Source organism: Phasianus colchicus, chromosome 1, assembly GCF_987193195.1.
Source record: "Phasianus colchicus chromosome 1, bPhaCol1.hap1.1, whole genome shotgun sequence".
Lineage (NCBI taxonomy): Eukaryota > Metazoa > Chordata > Aves > Galliformes > Phasianidae > Phasianus > Phasianus colchicus.
Window position 1 is genome coordinate 94,121,405 of NC_143436.1, and position 13,939 is coordinate 94,135,343.

At 42.4% G+C, this 13,939-nt stretch overlaps 1 protein-coding gene across 2 annotated transcripts in view; it reads left to right on the forward strand.

Moving 5' to 3' along the window:
• The window catches only part of PTGFRN (prostaglandin F2 receptor inhibitor), a 66,617-nt gene extending 53,114 nt beyond the window's left edge, over positions 1-13,503 (forward strand). For both annotated transcript variants that reach the window (XM_090120720.1, XM_031612707.2), the window contains exons 7-9: positions 1,814-1,921; positions 8,378-8,683; positions 9,916-13,503. In XM_090120720.1, the coding sequence (XP_089976846.1) occupies positions 1,814-1,921; positions 8,378-8,683; positions 9,916-10,082 (581 nt within the window). In that variant the 3' untranslated portion in view covers positions 10,083-13,503. The remainder of the gene's footprint in view (positions 1-1,813; positions 1,922-8,377; positions 8,684-9,915) is intronic.
• The last annotated feature ends 436 nt before the right edge of the window (positions 13,504-13,939 follow it).

Below are 13,939 nucleotides of genomic sequence, written 5' to 3' on the forward strand. Positions count from 1 at the left end.
GCTACCTCAAACCCCACCAAAGACAAAAAAAAAAAAAAAAAAAAAAAGTGATATGAAATACCCTGTTTTATCTGAAGAAGTATAATCAAGTAGGCTGCGAAGGCAATATGGCTGTAGCTTGTGTGTGTTCCAGGCAGGGGCATGTCAGGATACATGGAATTCCCATAGAGTCTGGACAAAGGCTGAGGAAGCAGTCAGTCTGATATCCTGCCATTTCCTCAGGAAAGGATCCCGTCATGCTACTTCCCTTTTTCTCTTGCTTCATGTGGGCACCTTACAATCTTATTTTTTTTTTAATAGAAAAGAATTCTGGTTGGAGAATGGGTATAAACCTCTGGGATGTTTGTCCACATACTGTCCTCATGTACAAACTGCATCTGCTTCTGGGGCAGAGAAGGCTGTAAGGGGCTTATGGTTTAACACAGCACAGCAGATTGTGTGCAGTCGAAATTGTTGGAGAAGAATCCTGGAAGCCACAGGGTGATTACTGCAGTGTAATTGTAATTCATTTCTTAGTGTGCTGTATAATCTCTGATGAAAACAAGTCAGGCTCCTGTAGCCTAGAACAGCTTCACCAAAGATGAAAGCTCTAGCTTTATGGCAAGTTTCTTTCCAGAACCTTGGTGAGTTCTTAGTGCAGCTTTCCACATAAACCTGTTGAGAGAGCAGGGGACGAGTGGGTTTCTTAGCTGAATTTCTTAATTGTTCTCTATCAAAAGTAGTGTTTGCCACAGATCTTTAGTGGATTTGAAATTTACAGTTTCTATACTCAACAGTAACATGTGAGAGGAGGGAAGATCTTCCAACAGTTTACTCTTCCTGCCCAAATTACCTTTTTGTTCATCTTGTTGCTTCTGCTCCTGTCCCAGAAGTAGCTGAGCCAGTTAATGACAGCATCTAGGGTGAGTTACCTCTTGATCTGAATCCCCAGTTCCTTTGTGAACTCCCTGGCACCTTCCCCCAAAGCCATCTCAGAGACCACCATTGTCATCAGCTTCCCTCATATGCTCATCTCTTCCACCTTGTTTAGCAGAAAAATCACTAAGGGTATTTTGACACGTTCTTTGTTTTCTGCCCTGTGAAACAGAGAGTACTAGCAATGTAGGTGTATCTGAAAAACTGTGGTTTTGTGAATTTTGCACTGGAGATGTAGTTGTCAAAATGAGGGAAAGTTTTGTTATCTTCTGCATCTTAGAAGTCAAGCACATGTGTTGTTACGGTGTCTGAGCATTTCATAACAGCCCAATGGTTTTTGTCATTACCATCATCACATTACAGCTGAAGAAGTTACCATACCCTTGGGCATTGAGACATCTTGTATGAAAGGAGCTATCTGTAGCAGAGCCTGAAGGAAAACCCACAGAAAAGTGTTATCAGATGCACTTCTTCTATTGTCTGTGTTTCAGTTCTGCACAAGAACCGCTTGTATTGTTAAATTAATGGTTTTGCTCTAACTTGAATTCTACAGACAGTGTCAGCCAAAATGATCTGTGCTGGATTAGCCTGAGGACCTGAACTTTATTCTTCTGTGTGAAGTCACCAGTTGCAGAAGGGCTCATTTTGCACAAGATGGTGGAAGGCAGACTTGGGCGGTGACTTTGTGCTGTGTGACAGGCCCGGCAGTTTGGGTGGTAGTGCAGCAATTAGTGGCTAAAAATGGATGACTGTTTTGCCCAAACTTGCATGATTGCTTATCCTTACTTCAAAGCTCAGTCTCAGCAAACAAGTAGAGAAGAATTCAATAATGTACAAGGAAGGTTATGGACTCTGAAGAAAAAGCATGTCATGAATAATCGTGGTTACTCTTTTCTAGGTCCTGTGTTTAATGTCTCGGTGCATTCTGACAACCTGACGATTTACCAAGGTGAACTGGCAGATTTGCTCTGTATCATCACAACAGATGGAATGACACTAGAGCCAGGTATTTTGACAAAAATATTTCCCTTGTAACTCAATTGCTTTGAGATTGAATACTAGCAGCTACAACACTGTGTCATTTGAGTGAAGCTGGAGAACTGAGAGCTAGCATTGGAAGTCCTACAGAACTAGATAAATAACAGGAGAGAGTGTAAGCTTTGCACAGCCAAGTTTAAAACAAGTTCTGCATTTCACACTCTTGGTAGAAGGAAAAAAGTGTTCCTATTGCTAACTTTGCCCTTGTGCTGTCTGTACAACTGACACCAGTGCTGGCAGTCTCAGCCTACAGCCACTAGATGAGCATGGGAACTGTTCCTGACTCCTTTAATTAAAAAGGAGATATGTTTGCAAAACCTTTACAGTCATCTGGAAGCAGTCTTAAAATCACCTGATCAGTCAACTCAACACTTCACAGTGAATTTAAAGCTTAATGTAAATCTAAAAATCATAAAAAACTGATTACTGCAGCCTCAATCCTGAAATGGATGTTAATTCCTATTGCCTTCAGAGGCAAGCCTTCTTTTTTGCCTGGGAAGAAACACACAGTACCTAATCACTGTGAAAAGGACAACAGGTACTTGAAAGGCAAACATTTGTGAAAAGCTAAAAAGTTCAGAGAATTGCTCAAAACTTAGCTGCTTGCCCAACATTGTCTGAGCTGCTTTTCATCAAAATGCTGTGAGAGCAGCTCTGGTTACTGGACTCAAAGTTTGAGTTTGGAGTGAGTTTAGTTCTTTTTTTTTTTTTTTTTTAAGTAATTTTGTGTATGCAGATATATGAAAGATTTTTAGAAGAAATGTAAACAAATATAAATATATAAAAATATGTATGTATATCTATAAATGTAAAGATGCCATGATTCTTGGGAAACCTGGAAATCTGTGTACAAGCCACTGCAAAAAAGGTGCTGTGTGGCAAATGTTACTTAGTGTAGTAATTGATGAGATGAAGTGCAAAGTTTAGTAAAGGTCCATCACTTTGAAATTGCAGAATGTCTGTTCTATGTTAAATCTGGGCGTAACAGGGAGGCAATTTGCTAGATTACTGTTCTCTGCTGCCTCTGAAAAAATGATGGAAGTCTGTGGATTGTATTACTGAAATGCTTGGTAAGGAGCAAATGCTGACTAAACTTTATTGCTGTCAAAAGATTAATAGTGTGGGGTATTGGACAGTCTGCAGCAATGTATGTCTGTATGTATGCCTCAGTTTCTGCTCAGCAGAATGCCTCATCTCAGTTGAGGTGTTCCCAAGCTCTTACAGGTATTGTTGCAAGGCAGGACCCCAAGCAGCTGGCTTCCTTTGCAGAGAGGGTAATAACTGCTAGCAGGGAGCAGCTGCTGCTTCTGCTGGTGTTCTGCAGCTAAAATAAGCCTGGAGTTGCCTTGTGAAAGAGACCTCAGCATCTCCAATCAATTTAGAACTTGAAAAGAGACCACTTACTAACAGTGAGGCTCTCCTATCAGTGCATTTGAGTTTGTGATGCTTTTGTGTGTGTTTGGTAGCTTGAGACAAGGAGAAACTCTGACAAGAGAAAGATGATCAAATGGACTGAAATTAAAAGATGGCCTCTTCAAGGAGCTGCTGATCAGCAGAGTTAGGTTTAAACAGGGAAGTTCCATAAGGGAGTATAAATGTCTGTTGAATCAATAGATGATACCTGTGTTTGGAAATGTTGCCCTTTTCACAGATCATGAGCAGCCAGTGCAGAGTTGTAAATGTCAGCACTGCAATCTGTTTCCTGGCTGGTTAATATTATCTGGAAAAGGCAATTTTGTTCCACGGTATTTTTTTGGTTGTTGTTAATGTTTTGGGTTTTTTTTGTGCTTGTTTTTGTGACTTTTTTTTTTGGTCTGTAATGGGGCAGATGAGACACGTGCAATGGATACCTACAAAAAGGAGTAAAAGAAGCATAGTCTTGTGGCAAGTGTTGGGGAAACGTGTTGGTCTCTGCTCTGAGCCTTCAGTTGCTGAATGAGCAAGATTTGGGGTCTAGCCAGCCATACTCTGCGTGTCTGTGTGGAGAAGTTCCAACTGAGTGTTTCAGGTGGTCTTAAAAAGCTGATGCCTCTCCAGGCCTTACTGGTCTTCTGGGTGAGACTGGCAGCAGAACTGCAGGAAACATCTGGAATCTATGCAGCAGCTGTAGGGCGTGCAGATTTCCCTTGTCATTCTGCATTCTTGACTTCAGGGTTGGAGGGGAACAGATAAATGGGATAACCGAGCAGGTTAGGTAGAGAAGGTCCTTAAGGGCTCATCTAACAACAGCCTGACGTAACCACTTGACTTTTTTTCCACCCGTATCTCATCTCTGATCTGAATCTGCACTGAGTAGGTATCACAATGTAGTTCATCATTCAGAAGGAGACTTTCTTTTTTAAATAAGTCCCAAAATGTTAGACAGACTGAAAATAACAGCACTGTTTCATCCCAGCAGGGAAATGAGGTGTGTTGTTGGGAAAAGCCTACACCAGATAATGAGACAAGAAGAGCAAGAGTTGCTAGCATCTCCTAGAAGAAAACAGATAGCAGCCATGGCCTTTAGGTTGGGAACTTAGGAATGTAGAGCAATGCTCTTTGCACATTGCTATCCTGACTATGTTCTGTGGGTCTGGGTTGTGATGGCTTTCAAGAGGTCTGCTCTTCTGGTGTTAGATCTGCCACAGCAGTGTATTTTGAGCAGAAAAGGATCAGAGAATTTCATAAGATCTTTTGTTAAATGCACTTCCTGGACAGTTTGAATGCACTTGGTATGCCAGCTGGCTCTGCCTTTTGTACACAAGGCGCTCAACTTTGCAAGCATGCGAGGAGATTAGTATGTATGCTTTGTATAGGAATATGGAGTGTTGGGTGCCATCTCTTTCCTCCCTTCATGTGTACAATCAGAAAAATAAAGTACTTTCAAGGAGCTGAGGACAAGCTAAATGGACGATGATCTTTATCGCTCCCCTTCTCAGCTCCATTTGTTTCTAGAAGGGTTACTTACGGGTTGGTTCCTCATCTAGTAGAGGCGATTCAGCATTGTGTGTCTGTGAGTATGCACGCCCACCCTGTGGGAAACTTTCAAAAGGGTTGAAAAGGTTTTTGGCTTGAATGCTACGTGGTTTAATTTCCTCTGCTTCTTTGAGACCCTGCTGAAGTGGAGTGTGCATTACTGAGCTCAGTGCATGGCAGCAACCATTCCATCTAAAGAAGTGCTTCTTTGGTTTGGCAGCTGTAGCTGGTGTTTTGAATTGATACAAGGAGAGCATGTGTGTGTCAGAGGGGAATAGTAGTAGTACTTCTGTGCCCTGAAGATATAAAAGCTGCTTCTGATGTTTCTGTTGAATACACATTTTCGCAAACGATCTCTCTAGACTTCCCAGATCACCCCTTCTTGGGCTATGTGCATAGGGATTTTAAAGTGTTACTTACTCTGTCTGAAAGAGGTGGGTTTTTTTCAGTCTGCTCCAGACAGACGCAGTGGGCATTGGAGAATTTAACAAAACCAGCTTGTTTACCTCTTGTATGGTTTGAAGTGGTTCGCTCAGCTCTCTAGGAAGCTCTATTCAATCTCATTTAAATGTAGTAAACAAAAAGGGTCTCAAAATTGTGATTCAGCACTGTAACAAGATGCTGAGAGGGCTCCATTCTAAGTAGTGGAACTGTATGGTTCCTAAGAGCTGGTCTAGAAATAGGATTCCCCGTTTCAGGGAGTGATTGGCCAGGGGAGCAGCTAAGACCCAGACAGCTTAGCCCTGTGTGTCAAATCGAAATATGCATAAAGATGTGCCTTACATGTTGATGATCCTCACTAGCCGAGGAGGAGAAGAAGCATAGCACCACTATTACTCTGCTTGCAGGGCCTCTGAAGCACCCGATTCCCAGACTCTGCCTTCCATTATGGAAAGAGCTGAGTTGCAAGAGCTGCTGCTGACACTGAGGGCCTCAGTTGCCTTCTGAATGATGACTTCCCAGTGCTAAACTCTCTCTAGTGTGTGGGCACTTACTGTCCTTACTGGTGGAAGAAGCCTTTGCAGTGTTAACCATGTGTGTGATTCCAGTGGGTGTGTTTTGATTTTTGTAGCCTGAGGACAAAAACTGAGTGGCTTGTCACCATACAAGGGGTGTGTGGGGTTCTAATGATGCTTTTGGGAAGCCTTGCATGTGGACCGTTTTACGTCAGTAAAATCACATATTTGTTAGCACTTGGGAGCTGCTTGGAATGTTCATCACTGAGCTGTAGAGAGCGCTTGATTCATGTTCTTATTTTGCTAAATTTGAAAAATGTGAGAGATGCAGAAAGGAATCAGATGACTTAGCTGTATGAAGCTAGTTCAGGGAGGATAGTGACAAAGAGTTCTTCGAGCCAAATCCTCCCTCTGACTGTTTGCAGTGAGTCACTAATTGCACGCTGTGTATACTGACTAATAAAATATGTTGGCATAATAGTTGTCCCATGTTGTAATTACAGAAGATAGATTCAGCTATTTCAAAACGACAGCAAATGCTTGCATTCCTCTTTGCATGTTGAGGGAAGAGAACCTCAAATTACTGACTGAAAGAAGTATCGTGGGCATCTGAAAGCTATTGTTTTTTTCCACCTAACTTACTGTTGAAATTCATTTTAGCAAATGCAATTGTGTATTCAGTGCAGTTGGACTCAGCCTGGAAGGTGTCCATGTGTTCCATACCTGAAAACACAGAGCAAATGGCAGTTTTGATAAACTTCCCAAGGAATTGGTCATTCCCAATAGGACTGCCTGTGGGCCAGTGTTACTGCCTTATTTGGCATAAACAGGCAGCAGAGGAGGAGGGTAGTTTATAGAAACACAGCTCTCTCAAGTAGAGGCCCTGCTTCCCATAGATAGTTGGATGAGTATACAAGGCAGAGGTCAAAGCTTGGTGCTTTTAATTGGACGTGTTTGTGCAGTGATTTGTATTCGCTGTGCTTTAAAGAGAGGGGATTAGAATGGTATGCCAAGTAACAAAGAGTGTGATAGGAAAGTTTGATTGTTGTGCAGACTGCTGGTCTGTATGACCTATGCACACCTTGCGTAGGACCAGAAAACCTCACCTTATTGTAGGGCTGCAAGTGTAGGGTCCGCTGTGCTGTCACTCATAGCAGCTGGCCATGACGGGCAGGGTTGTAAACTAGCTGCTGTCCCAAAACTGTTTGGTCAGCCAGTGTCCCTGCTAGTAACAGAGTGCTTACATCTGCTTTCTCGTGTGTTTGTTTTGTTTTCCAAGATGTGTGTAAAAATAGCACACCTTACTGGGGCGTTAATGATACCCCAGACAGCAGATGTTTTTTTTTCTACATTAAGGAAGAATGAAACACCTGGCCAGCTGATGCTGTACATCAGATAGCAGAGCTGAGGATGTACCTGTCTTTATAAGATTATTCTAATGTTCTCTATCTTCTAGGAGTGCCAGCTTGCCTGATAAAGGCTTAAAAATGGTCTTTACTCATATCTACAAAGAATTTCAGTAAAGCTGCAGGTTTGGGGCTTAGACAAAAGATCAGTTCTACATTTCAGATTGTTAATACTGTTATTTTTCAGAAATCTCAGTGCCAGCAAGTGGAGGTTTGATATATGTGCTCAAAATCAAAGGAACTGTCTTAGGTGTGAGAAGACGTCACAAAACTCAGGGTAAAAATAGTAACCTCTGTTTCCAGCAAGCTCCTGTCAGCTTGTTAATGCGCCAGGAAGGGGGAACTGTTGATGAACCAAGTGAGTGGGCATCTAAAGCTCTTTCCTGCCTATGCTGTAGGTCATCTCAGGATTCAGGCTCTAACAGGTATTGCTGAGTTCACGTTAGCAAAACGTAATGGTGATTTTTCAAATAGATGCTCAGCTACAAACAGCCTAATAGGGTTAAGGTTGTGATCCCCTGATGTGATCAGTAAGATCTTGCACAAAGGTAGAAGGAGCTAAATGTACTGATATGGAAGGTGCTGCAAATTGTTTGTGTAGATTGTCTCCTTGGATAATGTATCTTGTATAAGGCATGATGTGTGATCATCCATGACAATAACTGACAATTGTGGAAAAAGCGTGTAAAAGCATTGTGATCAGGCTTTGCTCTGGCATATTTTTGCAGGTAATTTTTTTTTCTGCTTTTTCTAGGATCTCTTTATTTAGGCAGAGTAAATATGAAGCAGGAGCTTTAGGAATGAGCACTCTGACTTTGTAGTTGTATAGGTGCTGCGTGAAGCTAGTGATGGAAATCACTCTCCGCTAGCAAATACCTTCTACTGCCACTCCCTTTTCTGTGTAGGTTCAGCATAGTTACAACACTTCTCATGACACCAGACCTGCCTGCTAATTATTTAGGATAGAAGGCAGGAAAGCAAGAGTTGGTTACAGTGTAGTGTTGGTTATAATGCTTGCAGATCAACCTTTCTGCTGAGAAATGGCACATGAATGCCCTATAGAGCTCAGTGACGTTGTCCAAATTCTTTTTTTTCCTGCAAATGCAGATGACATGTCCTTTGATGTCTCCTGGTTTGCTGTGCGCTCCTTTGCGTTGGACAGAGAGCCTGTCTTGTTGGCCTCGGTGGACCGGAGAGGGATCGTGACACAGAGCAGAAGAAATGGGAGTAGTGATCTGAGCCTGGAGAGAATCAGCCCACTGGAATTCCGTCTCCGCATTCACGGCTGTGAGGATCACGACTTTGGGAACCACTATTGCGTAGTCACCCCGTGGGTACGCTCTGCCACTGGTGTATGGCAACGGGAACCTGACATCAAAGCCAAACCCATCTTTCTATCTGTGAAAATGGATGGTAAGAGCAGTATGGCAGTTTCTTTTGTGGGATTTTTTAAAAAAATTGTTATGTTTTTTGTAGCAACTACTCTCTATCACACATACCTCTAAAAACATTGATAATTTAATTAGACGTTGCTATCCTTTTTCTTTTGTTTGCAATTCCTAATTCCAGATTCTGTGGACTAGTTAGATCTGAACAGGTTATACTCTGAAATGTTCTTTTCCCTCATGTCTTGGTAACGTTTTGCATAGCTAGGGCATCTTTTAATCAAGTCCGTTCTCTCCAAGTGTTAACACGTTTTCTTCCTACAGGAGGAAGCCTTGACTTGCAACTTCAGTGTGCTGACGTAGGGTCATGCTGTGGTTAATATCAAAGCGGGGCATGAAACATCAGAGCTCTGTCTCCTTCCTCCCTCTCCTAACCACAAGACATGCTACTCACCGCGCTTAGTGCCTTATCTGCTTTGCAACCTGAGTTGCAAGCATTGCTGTATTTCATGAGAAGCTAGATGTGTGCTAGATATTGCATTCAGTACATAGCTGAGAAGGGAAATGAACGCAGGAGGGATTTTGAACTGGTTGCTTTCTTCTCAGTATTTCCATGAAAAGTCACATGGAGAAATTCCATGAACTTGAGAATCAGAAGATTTTATTATTCCCACTGTACTATTATAACTGTACTTTCCAAGCTCCTTCCGTTCCTTGACCCTGCTTTTTAACTGTGCAGTAGGTGACTACCAACTAAGCCAGCCTTGGTGGTTTATTAGATAGGGCTGCTGAGTGACAGGGAGTATACTGTACTAATCAAGCAAAGTGTAAAGGAGCCTACTACTTGCTGTTCGGAAACAGTCATATAAAGAAGATTGCAGGCACAGTCTGCCTCTGAATAAGAACCTTTAGAAGGCATTTGTTTGGAGAAACGGGTATTGGGATATCTCTTGGAACTACCTTCCTTTTGCTTTCTTGCTCCAAGATTTCTTGTGTTTCCAGCCTCCCTGAAGCTCTGAAATGGTGGAGGAAGAAATGAGGTGAAGTGGTAAGGGAGTCTGGTAAGACACCAGTATCCCAAACCTCAAAAAAACAGAAATCAAGGAGGAAAAGTAATTTAACTTACTTCTGAAATAAGTAATCTGTCTGTGAAAGAAAGATGTGTGATTTTTCCCCCCTTTTTTTAGGCAAGAAAAATAATGCAAATCTTCAAATTTCTCAATAATATGTAATGACTTTGTCTTCCTTCCTTTTTTTCAGTTCTGAATGCTTTCAAGTATCCCCTATTGATTGGCATTGGTCTGGCCACTGTCATTGGACTCTTATCCTGCCTCATTGGCTACTGCAGCTCCCGTTGGTGCTGCAAGAAGGAAGTGCAGGAAACAAGACGAGAACGTCGCCGGCTGATGTCGATGGAGATGGACTGAGTATGGCAGAGCCAGGCACACTTGCGTTTCGGGAGAGACTCACAGGGCTCTTGGACTGTGCTGAGACACTCATTCACAGGCCCAGACGAGACAGTGCTTTTCCTCTCTGGTTTCAGCCTGGACCTCAAGCTTCTCCTTGTTACACTTTGTGTCCTGAGAGCTTTCAGGCCATATCTAGTGACTCAGAGTTCTCCTTTGTCCAGCAGCACTTTCTGCGTAGAGGTCATGTCCTTCTAATGTACAAACTGTTGAGCCTGCTTTCAGCAGGGCCCTGTGATAAAAATTCACAATGTGTTTTTTGTTTTTATTTTAATATTTTCTTTTTGCCCCTCTTGGTTTTGAAAAGATCTTTCACTATGAAAATATGTTGAGGAGCGTGGTGTGCAGGAAGGGACTGGTGAAATTGTTAGATTTTCATTGTATTAACCAATCTACTCTTCCCCTCTACCCCCACTGCAGCATTCTGTCCACTTTTTCTCTTTGCCTTGATATCTCAGACTTCTTTGTATTGCTTGAAGGCTGGAGAAGGGTTTTCCACTGGAGTCTCAAGAGGCTGTTCCAGAAAATAATTGATTTTTGGCTGTCAGCATACTTTCTCTTCCCCAGCTTTCAAAGAATTTACAATTAATCTGAAAACAAAATTTGCCTGGAGGTCTTTGAGATGCTCTTCTTAAGGTTTTATCATTTTTTTTCCCCTAATTTTCAGTGCTTATCCATGGTGAACAGGGGCTAACTTAGCAACCCTGAGGAGTCAATCCTCAGACAAGCATTTGTTGGCTGACTGCTTGCAGCCACCTTCTCCCCAACCCTTCTACCTTCTTTTCTCCCCACTACAGCTGCTCACGACGTGCCTCAGACGCTGCTGGGGGGGCAACGTGGTGTGAAGAGGCAAGGCCCAGGCTTTGCTGGCCTTGTCAGGGAGGTAGGAGACCTTGCACTACTAATGCAGAGTGATTCGTGAAAAAAATGAGATGGATCTTTTTGTGCAGTGGATCAACTGATCACGTTTGGAGACCTGTGAACTGTCACCAAGTACACAGATCAGATTCCAGCGCTACTTCTGCCAGTTGCTCAGGGTAGGAATATGAGCAAGCCCAAGAGGGCAGCAAAAATCCTTCAGGTTCCCATGATCCTAGTCTTGTTGCGTAGCCTGCAGTGAGGATTTCTCCAAGAGGTTGAGACTTATTCCTAGGTGCTGTAGTATCGTGAGTCCTGCTTTGGTCTTCCACTTTTACTGACCTGGCTCCTGGTGGGGAGCAACTTCTTTTCCAGGCAGTTCTGTCTTTCCAGCACAGCTGGTATTCTAAGCAATAAAAGTCAGAATAAAGATACTGTGTACAAGGAGGTAGGACTGTACCACAACCGAACATCACAGTGAGGGTCTGGCTTGCATCAGGAAGAGTGGAAAATGTAGAAATAAGGCCAGAGATCAATCCTTTACTGATTGATTTAATTTTTTTTTTTTTTTTTTTTTTGATAAAATGAAAGATGTTCAAGGATGGCATCCACAGAAAGCAGTGGTTGTGGTATGCCAATCTAGACACTAGTTATGTACTAGACAATCATCGTCACTAATAGCTCATCCCAGTATATATACTTGGGGAGTTGCAGGTCTAATATCTGTGCTACAATGACCTCAGTTCACATTAGTTTGTGAAACCTTTCACTGAACCACTCAACACTGCTGCTATTCCAAAACTATTGCAGTAAGATTGATGTTGTGTTTTTTACGTGTCTTGTGTGATGACCTTTTTCTGAGGTTGGTGTGAAGGTTTTTTTCTAGAAGGCTGTCTTCTGCCTCCAGCATGTGAACATGCATGCAGTCGCATTGTAGGTGGGTTAACTTTGGCTTTATATACATACACACACAGGTGTCTAATGATTTTTTGGGAGCTGAATGTGAGACATCTTTAACATGAACTTGATTTGCAGAGATGAGGCTTGCAACTCATTATTTAACTGCTTGACATTTCATGTAGAGTTCCAAAGCTGTGACACCTGTGAACCTCTAGAGGACTTTGACCAAAACATTCATGGCAGTTTCTTTTTCTGGCCCAGTGGTTTTTTGTTTGTTTTTCTCTTGAAGAGCTCTGAAAGGGCCTATGTTGCGGACAGATGTTGCTGCCTCTGCTGAGGAATGAGGCAGAAGCAGTCTACCCTCCACTGTGAAAGCCCAAAAATCTTTAGTGATGCTTTCCAAAGAAAGGGAGTTGAAGAAATAATTTACTCATATCACTTTGACAGCAGCATTTTTCTTCTTCTCCTTCCTGGCTACTGTAGTGAAATCTTTCTTTTCCTTGGCCATTATGGAACACCATACGGACGTCTGGGATGCTGGCTGTCCTTCACACACTCATCTAAGTAGCTTCTTTCCTGCATTAACATCTGCTTTTTTCACAGAAGGCTTGTGGAATCAGGGTGTCTTGGTTGTGGGGGCTGGTAGTGGTGGTGAAGTTCAAAGCACAGCATCAGTCACTTGCTGTCCTAGCAGACTTGCTGTCCTAGCGAGCTGACTCCTTATTTATGTGCTCTTGCTGAAGTTTTAGGGAAAGAGGGTCATGACTGCAATGCAATAATTAGGGAATGAGTGAGCAGGGACCTGACAGTTCTTCCCAAGCACACAACGTAGCACACTTTTATCCCTGCTGGAAAAAACTCAGGGTTATTTTGGTCAGGGCTCCCTGTTTCTATCATGGAAGGTCTTTATGTCCTTAGCCAATGCTGACCTTCCTTCATGGCCGGTAACAAACAATTTTTGTCATTCCAAGTGAAACAAGTTCCCTGCTAGCTCGTGCTGCTGCCAGCCCCTTGGAAGGCAATGCTGCATCCCCTTACACCCTGTATTTGCTGTAGTTGGAAGGCTAGAAGCTGAGGGGCTAGGCTTACCCCACAGGTTTCCTTCTACTTGTGCCAATTTTGTATTATCCCCTTTTTTAAAATAGAGTGGGAATCTTGTCTCCAATGAAAAAGGAAAAAAAAAAAAAAAAAGACTTTTGGTCACTTTCATGTTTTTTATTATTGTTTCCTGTGTGAGTGATGGTGTGTGTGCACCTGATTGTGTATTAAACCTGCAGAGTACCAGGAGAGTAAGCTGCCTGAGATGCATTGCAAGCATCCATATCCTCTCAGCTGCAACCTGTGCTATTGTCTAAGTATCCTAAGGGCTCGTGTTGATATTCCTCTGTTCACATTGCCACATCTCCTGGGTAAGCCAGTAAATTCCTCCAGGCACTTGGAATTCAATCCAGAACAAGCTTGAGCATATAGCAGAAGGGCAAGATGTTTGCTTTCTTTTGTTTTGATTTCAAAGTTACAAAACAAAGTGTTTGGCACAGTTCTGGAATGCAGGTACCCAATAGTTCTAACAATGCTGTGTAAAATGTTTCTTTTTATGTTTAAAATAAAGAACCTTTTTGATTAAGCCTGTGCTGTGGGCTTGGCCTGAATGTTTATACTATGGGCAGTTCTCACCTTGTGCATTGCGTGTACACAGATTCTATTGTTACTGAAAGGGTATCAAATGTAAACCTTACCAGTCCCATTTCCAGCATTGGTCACACTGCTAGGTAAGTGTCAGCCCTATTTTACGGTAAGCTTAAAATATTTGCTTACATTTGTATGATGAATTGGGAAATGCAATAGTTTTCTGAATCCATTCTGTTTCTACCTTGTCATAAGTCAACATTTTTGCAGAAGGGATGAGGCATCTGAAATATGATGGGTTTGGCCTGGTTTCTCCCATGTAGCTGCTTGCTGTGATAACACAAATGCTGCCAATCATCTGTGAATTCCAGTCAAGCAACCTTTGTGCTGGATGTCGTACCTCATGTGAAGTAAAGTCTTTTCCAAAGGTAACT